This window comes from Acomys russatus, chromosome 18 (assembly GCF_903995435.1).
Source record: "Acomys russatus chromosome 18, mAcoRus1.1, whole genome shotgun sequence".
Lineage (NCBI taxonomy): Eukaryota > Metazoa > Chordata > Mammalia > Rodentia > Muridae > Acomys > Acomys russatus.
The window spans coordinates 62505604-62519208 of NC_067154.1; the positions used below are offsets into that span (position 1 = coordinate 62505604).

Sequence of the window (13605 nt, forward strand, 5' to 3'; positions counted from 1 at the left end):
ACATACTTTATCCAAGGATTGCCAAATACACAAATGTTGTCTTATCTAAAAATTTTCATAATTGTTATATTACAGTTTGTTATTGTAGGGAAAAGCAGCCTTTTATTAGACTAAAAGGGGGAAATGTAGGCATAAGATTATTGTGTAGTGTAAATTCTTACTTCCTGTCTAAATGTTGTATAACTCTGTTCCTCAACTGTCCCTGATATGTCAACAAAGCAGCTTACAGCCAATCAACAAGCAGGGGAGAGAGTAGGGATGGACTTCCTGCCAGCCAGAGGAAGAGGAGTTAGGAGATGAAGGAGGGATTTAGCCACAGGAGAGGTCAAGGAAGATCAGGAGGAAGGAGCTGAAGTCGAGGAAAGCTACAAAGTGCAAGTATTGCTGGGCAAGCTCACCCCTGGCATTCCTGTTTTTGTAAAATTCCTGCCTCCTGAACACAATCCAGGTTTAGTGACCCACTGCAAACAAACAAAATAAAGAAGATAGGCTATTGTTCCAGGATTATGCTGTAAAGCAAAACAAAACTGTGTCTTAGGAGCTCGCCTTTGTCTCAGATTCCTCACTGTCAGGCTGCCGTGTGTGGCTCTTATGGAGGAGCTGTCCATGAGGGGAGAAACTATAGCCCGAATGGACCTAGGCCAGCCTCTCCAAGTCAGGCTTGGAATAGATCACAGCTATGAGAAACCACAGGCCAGAGCCATTCAACCATGCTGACCTCAAATTCTGACCCAGACTGTGAGTAATGTCTATTGTTTGCAGTCACTAATTTGGGGGCGATTTGTTTATCAGAAGTAAACTGCAAATCCAAGAGCTGAGTCCAAACTTTATGTGATCACAAAGGCCAGTCAGCCAACTTTTCCTGGTCACATCTGGCCAACCTTACACCATGTATCCTCCTCTTTGCTCAAAAGGCTGCTACTGCCTTTAGGGAAAAACTCTTCATTACTCACCATTCTGCACCGCGTTCCCTGTGTGATCCCCTGGCTCCAAACACAGGGGCACGACCGACAGGAGCACTATGGCCTGTGTACTGGCCCAGCACCTACTCGGGTCTGCGTCCTCGGACTTCTGAGATGGCTCAGGCACCAGCAGCTCTGCCTAGCAGTCTGGCATGTGATAGGTATACAGGCAATGTGTGCACACAGTAAGTCCTGTGTAATCTGCAACCTCAAGTCCTCCAGGCCTGAGTTGTGCCTGTGTCTAGCCCCACCAGCTACATGGCCATCAACCCTCAATATCAGGCACGGCACCCATTCCTAGCATTTCAACCCTTTTGAGCTCTGTCCATGATCTTAATATGCAACAATTCCTCAGTCTTGCACTGTTGTGATTACTTACAGACTCTCAGGACATTTATCTCACTGGTGTCCTTCAATTTGATTTTGTCTGGTGTTGCCTATAGGTTAAGATGCTCAGCAGCAATCATTAAAAATGTTCCCTGGGGCTGACGTGATGGCCCTGCAGTTAAGAGAACTGGCTGCTCTTCCAGAGGACTTGGGTTCGATTCCCAGCACCCACATGGCAGCTCACACTTACCTCTAACCCTACTTCCAGGAGATCTGACAAAACACCAATGCACATAAAATATAAATAAATAGTATTCTTCTTGCCACCTATCACATGGCACTTGATTTCAGTTTGTGCTGTTTGGATGGTGCTCATTCCAAGCAGCTAATCTATTTGGTGACCGCTAGGCTTCCCTCAGTGAAGTCTCACCATTTCCCTGAGAGCTGGCAAAGACTCTGTGAGGAGTCACTTCAGAACTATGCGCACCCCACTTAACACCCTCGCCTGTTTGTTTGCTTGTATGTGCATGTCTGCAGACCTATGTCTCCCACTGTAGCCAGTGCTATTATTATTTCTCTGGATGCTCAAACTGTACCTGACTTGGACAGTGGGTTTCTCTGTCCCTTTGACTCGTTTGCTAAGTAATTCTCTTGTGTCCTGGCTTAAGGTGGTCTAGATTCTTCGTGGATGTGATGTCCCAGCCCAGGGACTAGAAGTCAGGACTGCACTGGAGTGGACCTGGTCCTGCCTCTCTTGATGGGGCCCTATCTTAGTTACTGTTCTATTGCTGTGAAAAGACATAATCAAGGCAGCTTATAAAAGCAAACATTTAACTGGGGGCTACTCTACAGTTTCAGAGGGCCAGTCTGTGGCCATCATGCAGGAAGCATGGCAGCAGACAGGCATGGTGCTTGGGTAGAAGCTGAGGGCTTACATCTGATCTACAGGCATCAGGCATGGGGGGCGGCAGAGAGAGGGGGTACCTACTGTAACATGGCTGTGTGCCTTTACTTCTACACGAATGTTTACTGATAATCAGGAATTTATACAGTATGCTCTGTACCTATCTGTACCACAGGAGTGGCTACAGCTTCCTAGGTTTCTGTCTTAGCAACTCTTTCTCAGACAGAAAAGCCTGGCTGCGCTAACCACGCATGCCTGATCCAGTTTGTGAGGAATCACTTCAAAACTATGCGCACCCCACTTACCACCCTTGCCCGTTTGTTTGCCTGTATGTGCACGTCTGCAGACATCACTTCTACCCTCAGCCGCCTCCGTCTCTGCATACAGGTCTGACTGCCCACAACTGAGCATGCCCCGTGAGGGCTCTCCAAGCAAGCCTGGGGAGAGGAAGGCAGTTGCTTCCCTTTATCCATCAGGGCTCTTGTGCTGGAGGAGGGCGGCCATGCCGGCCAGGCACTTGTGCTTCCCTAGCCCATCGCTTCCGCGCTCAGGGTTCCCTCAGGACAGGAAATGGCCGCTGGCATTCCTGCCATATTGTTTATTCAAAGGAGCAGGAATAAAGAAGGACAAGGATGCTCCCAGGTGAGTCAGGCCCCTTCTGACATCCTCTTGGAGCCCCACCCTCCTGCTTTCCTTCTGTCCCCCGTGTCTGGGCACTGGGTCACTGGATCTAACAAGACCAAGAGCTGCTTTCCTGTCCACCACTCAGGTGTTGCTGAAGACCTTCCGTGAATCTCTGGAAGCTGTCGGGTCCTCGTCCATCTCCAGGTTTTACATCAGGGGCAATGTCACCCCGAGCACGCAGACTTCTCAGAGGCCTAAACGGCTGCTTGGATGGCTCGCCTGAAGGCCACTCCTTCCACAGCCTTTGCCTCTCCACTCACATGAAAGCACAGGCCAGAGCAGCTCCCAGCTTCAGCCCCATCAGAGACACAGAGCAAAATCCAACAACGGCTCTAACTCCCTGCTGATCAAACAGGCAGGAAGGCAAATGGGAAATAACAGTGCAGAATAGGGCAACCGCAGAAACACAGGCATCTGCAGAGAGTGAGTAGGTTTATTCTGCAAAATCCCTCATGGCTAAGCTTTGCAATGTAACTCAAATGAGTCACATGTGTCTCTCCAAGGAACATGGCCAGAGCCACTACTTAATACAAGGTCTTTACACAGGCTTCTATTCATGGCTTACATGGCAACACAATCTCCCAGGAGTGTCTGTCCCAGTGCCCTTCAGGTCATACCTGCGTGCTGTTGCCCTGGCAGCAGGAGCCAGTGTTGGGTAGACACAAGCACACACACCTGGTGTGCTATGGCACACCTGAGTCACAGCACTTGGGGGCCTGAGTCAGGAGGGCTGAACAGTCCAGGCCAGCCTGAAACACATAGTAAAGACCCTGCCTCAAAATAACTAAAGAAAAGAAAAGACCTTTAGACCTTTAGACCTTTAGACCTTTGAACTAGCTGCACTGCACTTCACCGTCAAGGAAAGGCAACAGTTTGTTCGCATGCCTGTTCATGGATCAGGAATCCCACGCTTCTGACCTTACAGTACTGAAAGACAGGCAAATAATGACTTACATATGAAGAGAATGAGTGAGACTCTGACCTGCAAACAGTGACTGTTCATCTCTATCTGAAAGAAGGGTAAATCACAGAACTAAATGAACCAAATAACAGAAAATATGCCAGATACAATCATGTCTGGCATATAGCTATGTCTAGTAAATGTTAATTTTTAATTTACTCTTCAGCACAAAAAAATCCACACATTGGTTATCTATTTGACCAAAGTTTTGCTGTTGCTGTACTTTTTGGTGTTTGCTTTTCAAACTGGGCTTCATGTTGCTGGCTGAGTTCAAATTCACTATGTATCCAAGAATGACCTTGGACTATTGATCTCCATGACCCTACCTCCCAAGTACTGAGATTACAGATGTGCGTTAACCATGCTGGCCTGTAACTGATGTTCTTCATAATTTAACTTTTTGTATGCATAAAATTATAAGCTCCCTTTGGCCCTAGTAATGGCAGCAGAAGTGATGCAGCACCCGCACATTCCTTAGTAGCACTGTTCACAACAGCCAAAGGATGGAAGCCACTCAGAGACTCTGCAACCAGATGGAGAGCATCTTGTCTAGTGTCTGTGCGTTTGTCACTAGTGCTTTTGTTACAGCTTCCAAAGACACACAGTAAAGCGGGCTGAGTAGCCCTTACCTGAAACCCATGTGTTTCAGATGCTGGACCTTTTTCAGGTTTTGGAATGACTTAATTGCATAGACTTAATGTCAAGCTTCCCTGATACAAAAACTTGAAATGCAAAACAAATGTGTGTGAAATCCAACACTTTTGTCATTCAGAAAAATTTGAGATTTTAGAGTGTACCAAATTTCTGTATTAGGGATGCTCAACCTACGTACTGGCCCTAGGGCCCCTGGAGCTCAGAATTTGTCATCAATTTGCTTGAGACATCTGCCAGTTAACACAGGTAGAAAATGACCAGAGTTTCTAGTACAAGGTGGCAGACAACTCAGCTTCCGGAAACAACACATTCACACTGCCACAGCCAGCCAGGGAGTGGCACACCTGTCCCATTTACCTCACCTCTTGCCTTCGAAAGCTGCTCTTCGGGACTCACTGCTGGCATACTGGCAGTGACTGGCTGGTCTTTGCTGAATACAGTCTAGGGATGGGGACAAACCATTTTCTATTCTTACATTAGATACACCAAGTAAGACAGAGGGGCAGTTAACTTTTGTCTTAGTTAGGATTTCCACTGCTGTGAAGAGACACCATGACCAAGGCAAACATCATTGGCTGGCTTCAGAGGTTTAGTCCATCGTCATGGTGGGAAGCATGGTGGCACACAGGCAGACATGGTGCTGGAGAAGGAGCCAAAGTTCTATACCCAGATCAGCAGGCAGCCAGGTGGAGACTGGAATTCCACGCTGGGTGGGGCTTGCGCACAGGAGACCTCAAGGCTGGTCCTTACCGTGACTCACCTCCTCCAGCAAGGCCACATCTAAGAGGGCCAGTCCTGGAGGGCCAAGCGTTCAAACACATGGACCTAGTGTATTCAGCCAGCACGATGTTTAAAAACAGGAGGATGATGTGAACAAATGGACGGCGCCTGCTGCCTCCCCTGCTCTCACTTAGGCCTAATTCAAAATGCCAGTTTGTCCTACTCTACGTGGGAGGCACTAGGGCCGAAAGGAATGAACAAAGTATGGTGGCTCTTATCTAACAAGAGGCTGAGGTGCAGCAGAGGGTCAGCAGTACATCATAATGGCCAGTTCAAGGCCAGATTATGTGGGATGTAAAGAAGTGGAACAGGTGCTAGCAACCATGCCACCAGGAAAAAGAGCGAAGACCCACAGCTGCAGGGATGGGACAGAATCAACAGTTTCCACCTGTTTTGTAGAAATCCTAGAAGGTGTGTAGGTGGACCCAGATTGCTGTCATTCATATGTTCCTCTCCTATGTTGGTGTCCCCAAAATTCACGTGCTAGAAAGTTAATCCGCAATATAAGAAGAGTGTTAAGAGGTAGCTGGGCATGGTCGCACATACCTGTGATCCCAGCACTCAGGGATGCAGAGGCAGGCAGATCTCAGTGAGTTCAAGGCCAGCCTGGTCTACAAAGCAAGTCCAAAACAGCCAGGACTACACCGAGAAACCTTGTCTTGAAAAAACAACAACAACAAAGAGTGTTGCAAGGAGGAGCCTATACAGGTGACTCATGCAGTCCGCCCACATGAATGGATTAATGCCGTTACCTCAGACCTGGGCTTCTCTGATAAACTAATCCAACCCGGTTCCTTTCTCTTTCCCCATTGCCTTTCTACTGGGGCTGAGTAGATGGCAGGGCGGTTAAGAGTACTTGCTGTTCTTCCAGAAGACCCCAGTTTGGTTCCCAGCAGCCGAGTTGGCCCAGTTCTTACAGCCGCTGCTAACTCCAGCTCATGGGAATCTGCCCTTATTGGCAACTCATGTGCATACACAGAGACACAACTGAATACAGCAGGAGATCGAGGGATGAGGGGAAAACAACACTAATTTTTATGTAATTTAAAAGATGTTCTGTCACTTGGACTGACAATGCTTCTCTCAAGATCCACATACTATCCAACAACCCCCCGCTGCGCCCTCAGGACCAAGCATGGGAAAGCCCCTTTTGAGCTGTAGATCAGAAGAGCCCAAGTGACTCCAAAACAATACAGGCTCCTTCTGTTGCCCTTGGCTAAAGGTGAGTCCCTATGTATAAAGACATCACATACTTTTGACTCAGGATTCAGAGGATCTGAGCTAGAAGTGACATGAAAGCCTCTTCCCTGAGGACTAGCTTTCATGGTACCTAAAGGTGCCATGCAAGCTGCCAAGGGAGGAAGCAATGAAAAATGTTACCCACCTGACACCTCTGAACCACAACAACATCCGACAGGGCAGGAGACTCTCGGGGCGCAACAGTGGCACTCCTATCTTGGCAGTAGCCAAGCTATCTAATCGGACTTAAGCAAAACCAACACCCAAAGCCAGACACTTAGTATGTATCAGCCTTGACTACATTTCGAGGGCAACTGCAGAGCTAGGTGTGTACACAGACTTCAGGGCCTGCAAAGCTGGAGTTCATATTTGCCACCTTGACAGGGAAAGCCTACTAAATCCCTAGCCTACCTTGAAAGGGACAGTCAACATTTATTTGCACAGTATTTTACACAAACTCACATAAAAATTAAGAGCTTTTTGAGGTAATCTGCTAAGAGGTGTGGTCCCAGAAGAAAATATTCCTTCTTTGGAGGTACAGACCTAATGATTTAATGATTTAGAGAACTGTCTATACTATCCAGAATAAACTGCTTTACATCAGTCACTTTTTTTCCCTTGCAATGTTGAGAGTAAAACTGGTATGGAATATTAATTCAGAACATGGCTGTTCTGGCAAAAGATCACATCCAAAAACTCCCTAGATCTGTGTGATCTGGCTGGAATAAAAACATACCTTTAAAAAAAAAAAACACTCACACACACCTTTAATGCAGGAGTTCTGAGTTCAAGACCAACCTTGTATAGAGCAAGTATTGGGTAAAGAAAAGCTGAGGTCCAGGCGTGGTGGCACATTCCTTTAATCCCAAATGAAGGTATAATTAGTTTGTAGAAGGAAGCACTCATGTTTGAAAGTGATGTCTAATTGAGTGGCAGAAAAGGTGGTGAATCAGAGAAGATTTGACAGAATAGGATGCACCCAACTCACTAGAAGAGAGAGGAAAGGAAAGCTATTTAAGACACATTTCTGTTTTTGTTTTTCGAGACAGGGTTTCTCTGTACAGCCTTGGGTATCCTAGACTCGCTTTGTAGACCAGGCTGGCCTCAGACTCACAGTGATCTGCCTGCCTTTGTCTCCTGGCACAAGACACAGTTTTATAGAGAGAGAACAGACAATTTTACCAGGACAGTAATAGAGAGATGGCTTACAGAGAATGAACTCAGGTGAAGACAGAATGAGCCAGAAAACAAGGAGGCCAGAAAATTAGAGCCAATTGCTGAATTAGTTTGAGGCCAAGCAGAGCAATTCCAGGCCAAGAGAGAAGTCAGATTAAATTAGTCAGCTGGGAGAGGAATTTGAGCCAGAACAGCTGAGCTGAACCAACCAGCCCAGAGCTCAGAAAGAACAAGTAAGGGTGAGCTTACTAAGCAGTATGTCTCAGAGGCTGAAAACATTCTAGGCCTAGATTAGATTGTACAGCGGCCAGAAGCTTCCAGGGCTAGGCCTAGGTTAGCAGAAGGAAGCCTCTGAGGCAACAATTGAGCCAGGAAAATAAAAGTTACTTAAAAAACAAAAACAACAACAACAAAAAACCCAGGACTGCAATTTCGCGGTAAGCGCTGTACCACTGAGCTAGAATGCATATCAGGTGCCACAAAAGCATGAGATCTATTAAGTGGCTACTTCTAGAGAAGCTTCCACCTTTGGTTAAAAACTCTCCAACTGAAAATGAAAATCAGAACCTTGATTTTAAAAAACAAGACAAGCAGAATGTATCATCATAGAGCTGTTCCTGCTGAGTCCAGTGTGGCCAGCTCTCCCTACACCCAGGTTCAGGCTCCTCAACACACCTGCACAGGGACAGCCTCCTCAACACACCTGCACAGGTTCAGTCTCAACACACCTGCACAGGGACAGCCTCCTCAACACACCTGCACAGGGACAGCCTCCTCAACACACCTGCACAGGGACAGCCTCCTCAACACACCTGCACAGGTTCAGTCTCAATACACCTGCACAGGTTCAGTCTCAATACACCTGCACAGGTTCAGTCTCAACACACCTGCACAGGGACAGCCTCCTCAACACACCTGCACAGGGACAGCCTCCTCAACACACCTGCACAGGTTCAGTCTCAACACACCTGCACAGGTTCAGTCTCAACACACCTGCACAGGGACAGCCTCCTCAACACACCTGCACAGGTTCAGTCTCAACACACCTGCACTGGTTCAGCCTCAACACACTTGGACGGTTCAGTCTCAATACACCTGCACTGGTTCAGTCTCAACACACCTGCACTGGTTCAGTCTCAACACACCTGCACTGGTTCAGTCTCAACACACCTGGACGGTTCAGTCTCAATACACCTGGACGGTTCAGTCTCAATACACCTGCACAGGTTCAGTCTCAACACACCTGCACTGGTTCAGTCTCAACACACCTGGACGGTTCAGTCTCAATACACCTGCACTGGTTCAGTCTCAACACACCTGCACTGGTTCAGTCTCAATACACCTGGACAGAACTCAAAAGCTCTTACTAGATAAATAGAAATTTTCTTTCTTTCTTTCTTTCTTTTTTTTTTTTTTTTTTTTTGTTATTTTTTGATACAAGGTCTTACATAGGCCAAGATGGCCTGCTTCAGCCTTCTGAGTGCTAGGATTACAGACATAAGCCACCACTTGAACATGCACTATCCAAGATGACCACAAATCGCCCTCAGGAAGGTTCCAGCTCCCCATCTCACATATAAGGTGGCATTATACCACTGAGCTACATTCTAATCTCAATTTGGCTTGTTTTCCAGTGCTGGAGATCCAACCGTGGGCGTTTCGCATGCCAAGGTCATGGTTGGTAAACTTTACTAGTTTACGTAAAAAGTTCAGTACAAAAATCCACCTTAACTCTGCAAACTAAGCTTTTAAAGACAAATGGTCTCCGTTGGGGAAGACTGGCCTGCTTACTTAGGGACTTCTGGGAGCCGGTACAGGAAAATGAGGCCAAACTGCAGGGCCCCTCACAGTTAGCACTTCAATTACAGGAACCAGGCCAGGAGAAAGCCTTCAATTACAGGAAAATAAGCACACATGTGCGCAAGACTTACGCCCGCCCCCATCGGGGGACATTCCAATTGATTCAAAGGTAGCTTTTATTTTTAACTCTTGGTTTTTTCCTGGGACCTCCAGCCTACTCTAAAAAGGGCGGGGGGGGGGGCGGGCTTCTACTCCAATCTGTTTCCTTACTCCTTCAACATGAATAAATTGAGCTTGAGTTAAGCTAAGTTAAAACAGAGGCACACCTCTGATGGCTCTGAGTGAGACTGTGCCGTTATAACTGGCTGATAAGAGTGAAACTGCACCAGTAACCACGGATAGAACCATACGCAAGGCTCGCCAAAGAGCCAGGTGAGTTATTAACTCCAAAGGAAACTCACATCAGGAACTGACCAACAGAAGCTGGTTTCTGGATTGTTTCGAAGGTGTTGATCTCCTCACACATAACCCCAAAAATTAAAAAGCAGAACGTTTGATGACGGATAGCCTCATTCCACTGAGATCTTAAAACTACCTGCTGGAGCCATCAGTCCCACGAAGAGCGGGACAGGCTCCGCTTGGGCTGGCCTCTGTCTGCGTCCCCGACAGTTTTCCGGGGTCGAATGCGCGCCCCGCCCCGCGGGTTCCGCCTGGCGAGCCCGGCGTCCGCTGGGACTTGAGCGGCCGAGGCTGTGCGGCCCAGTCCCTCAGCGCGGCAGGCTCGCAGTCCCTCAGCCGCCGCCCCCCACCCCCCACCCCCCGCCAGGCTCCCTCGGCCGCCTCAGCGTCTCACCTGCTCCGGGCCAGCAAGGGGTTCACCGGGAGCACGGCCCACCGCGGAGCGGAAATACCCAGCTGGGCGGGTGCAGCACCCAAACTGCCCCGGGCGCCGCCCCCTGCAGGCCACGCCGCTCCGCCCACCCCGGGCGCCGTACGCACACCTGGCCGAGCCACACCTCTGCCGACGCAGACACCGATCCAAGACCACCTTCCTCTGAAATAAACGCGTTACCCCCACTCACAGACACACACTCACAGACACACACTCACAGACACACAGACACACACACAGACACACACACAGACACACAGACACACACACACACACACACCACACGCACGCACAACCGCTCTTACTGGGTGGGCTTTACTCCATGTTGGATCCAAACACACCTGAAACTTGCTACTTCAGAGATTCATAAACACAAAATTGGAGACAATCCCTCACATAAACACTTGAGATGACGTTAAATTTGGATAGATCTGATGAAGTCCCCACAGCACATTTTCATGCATCACCAAGACCTCACTTTTATAATTAAAAAATAAGATGCCAGGCAACAGATATTATATAGAAGTTTATCAAATGAGCATGGGGAGAGAAGGAAGGGGGGAGGGGGAGAGAACCCCCCATCCACCCCCCACCCCCGTGCCAGGTAGGCAATGGCATGACAGGGAGGCGGACTGAAGCAGAATCCTAATACACCTGCTCATGCACACATTACTTACAGGGTACCAGTAATGGAGCAATTCAGTCCAGTTAGCAACTCTTCTTTTTTAAAGATGTATTTATTATTATGTATACATTGCTCTGTCTACAGGCCAGAAGAGGGCATCAGATCACATTATAAATGGTTGTGAGCTACCACGTAGTTGTTGAGAATTTAACTCAGGACCTCTGGATGAACCACAGTGCTTTTAACCTCTGAGCCATCTCTCTAGCCACCCCTCCCCTCCACCCACTCTTCTTTTTAAAACAAAACTTGTTTAGGAGCTAGTAAAAGGACCAGCTTTCCCTCTGTATCCGATTCCCTAGGTCTGAGAGCCACAAAAGACAGATGACAATCAAAAGATGTGGGCAATTTTTTCTCTAGGAATTTTCCTCATGGCAGAACGCTGGCAGACATGGCAGATTATATATATATATATCTGAAAGCAATGTCCCAGAGATCGTGAGAGGTGAAAGGCCCATTGTCTCCTCCAAGGCACGAGTTAAGTATGTGACTATTGATTCATTTCCTATCCCTTTGACTTGTTTGCCGATATGGAGTCCTTGAAATTGTTTTGTATTCTTGGCTTTCATGGAGACATATCAAGTGATGCTGGAGAGGCCGTATGTTAAATAGATGTCCAAGTCTAGAAGAAATCTAATCGATCATTGTATTCATAAACTACTAACTTTATAGCAAGAGGACCACGCGAGAGAAGAGGAGGTCTTAAAGAAGGACCTGAGAAGGGGACTAATAGGACACACATGACATCAAAGCGGATGTGTAGGGATGCGCAGGGGAGGAGTGGAGAAGGGGAGCAGTAAAAACACAGGATACATGAAAGTCTCACCGTGACTCACAGTGTGGTATGCTAATGTAAAACAGAAAGTTGATTTTTAAAAAAAGGTTAAAGGTCTAACCTGAAGTCACTGGTTTACTGCAATCTTCTGTAGATGATGTTTTTATTTCCTCAGATGAGGGGATGAGATGAAAGCTGTACCCAAGTTTTACAAGCACATGACTCGGGCTGAGCCCAGAGTGTTCCTATCGAACTATCCCCAGGCCTAGACCTGGAAGCTTCCAGCCTCCACACAATCTAGTTTTCTGCAAGACCGGACCTTGAAGGCTTCAGCTTCCGGCCTCCCTCTGCTAATTTAGCCCTGGAATGTTCTCAGTCTCTGAGACTTACTGCTGAATAAGCTCACCCTTTCTAGTTCTTTCTGTGCTCTGGCTGCCTGCTTCAACTCAGGTGAAAACTCCTCTCCAAGCTGACTGACTCAAACTGGCTTCTCTGTGCTTCTCACTGACTTGCTCTGCTTGGAAAAACTGCCTCTGAACTCCATGAACTGAACTGCACGGAACTGTACTGTACTCCCAACTGTACTCCCAAACTCCACTGTACTGTCTCCATGAACTCTCCTTCTCTCTCTCTCTCCTGCTGCTGTTCTTAAGTAGCTTCTCTTTCCTGTCTGTTCTCATGAGAGTTGGGCCTATTTCTGACTCATTCTGTTAATCTTTGCCCATCAATGGTCTATATTCCAGCCAGAGGAATTAAATGTGTACTGTAGCACATATTTTTTAATCTACTCTATTGGAGTTTCTTACTCCTCCACCTCCCTACGAACCCCCCAACACTAGATAGGAAAGAAAGAAGGGGAGAGGGGACACAGACCTGCTTAGACCTAATTCCTTGGTGCCGTCCCAATCTTTGTAGTCATTCTACCCAGCAAACCAGCCAACAGCCAATGCACAAGCAGGACAAACCAGCAGCAGCCTTCTTCCTCCTCACACTCATTTTCCTCTTAGTGCTCTGGCATTTACACTCTCTCAGAGTCCTCAGAATTAAATTATCTACAGCTGGCAAAAACCACGCCCCTCTCCATGCCCAAACAAGGCAACCGTAGTTAACTGCTGTGGACAAACTAAAAGCAGCCTCTTATCCCATGTTTGAGATTAAAACAAAAACATACTTACATAACATAAATGATTTATTTATTTATTTATTTATTCATAAATGAGTTTTAAAGAAACCCCAAACCCCCACTACAGTGTATACTAAGGGCACATCTGTATTCCAGCTGTATCACAAAGACCTAGGTCTTTGGATGTGACCCCTTCAGGGTAGCCATGTTGTGGGATTAAAATTTCTCTGCAATCTTCTCATTTCACAGTGGAGAAATTAATAAAACCAGTAGTGATCACATTGTATTTAGTGGAAGCAACTGAGGCACAAAGCAAATAAACAACTAAACCTCGGTTCCAGGTAAATATGGTGAGACTAGACTCATCTGCCTTTTACAGAACCACTGGATCTCAAAAATAACGACTCATGGTGTCTTACTTTGGGTTCTATGGCTGTGAAGAGACACTATAACCATGGAAACTATGATAATAGAAAGCATTTAACTGGGGCCGGCTTACCAGTTCAGAATTTAGTCCATTATCATCATGGCGGGAAGCATGGCGGGAAGCATGGCAGAATTCAGGCAGACGTGATGTTAAGGAGGCAGCTGAGAGCTCTATGTCCAAATCAGCAGACAGCAGGAAGAGAGTGAGACACTGGGCCTG

General features: G+C 47.2%; 1 protein-coding gene across 4 annotated transcripts in view; it reads right to left on the bottom strand.

Moving 5' to 3' along the window:
* Nucleotides 1-10434, bottom strand: part of Ggact (gamma-glutamylamine cyclotransferase) — a 36247-nt gene extending 25813 nt beyond the window's left edge. The window contains exon 1 of one of the 4 annotated variants that reach the window (XM_051161003.1): nucleotides 10341-10434. Coding sequence is in view for 1 of the 4 variants with exons in the window: in XM_051161001.1 (XP_051016958.1) it covers nucleotides 3704-3760 (57 nt within the window). In the remaining 3 variants the exon portion in view is untranslated. Of the gene's footprint in view, nucleotides 1-3703; nucleotides 3827-10082; nucleotides 10278-10340 lie in introns of those variants that run through there. The other 3 variants (XM_051161002.1, XM_051161001.1, XM_051161004.1) reach the window with 3 other exon arrangements.
* Between the last annotated feature and the right edge of the window lie 3171 nt (nucleotides 10435-13605).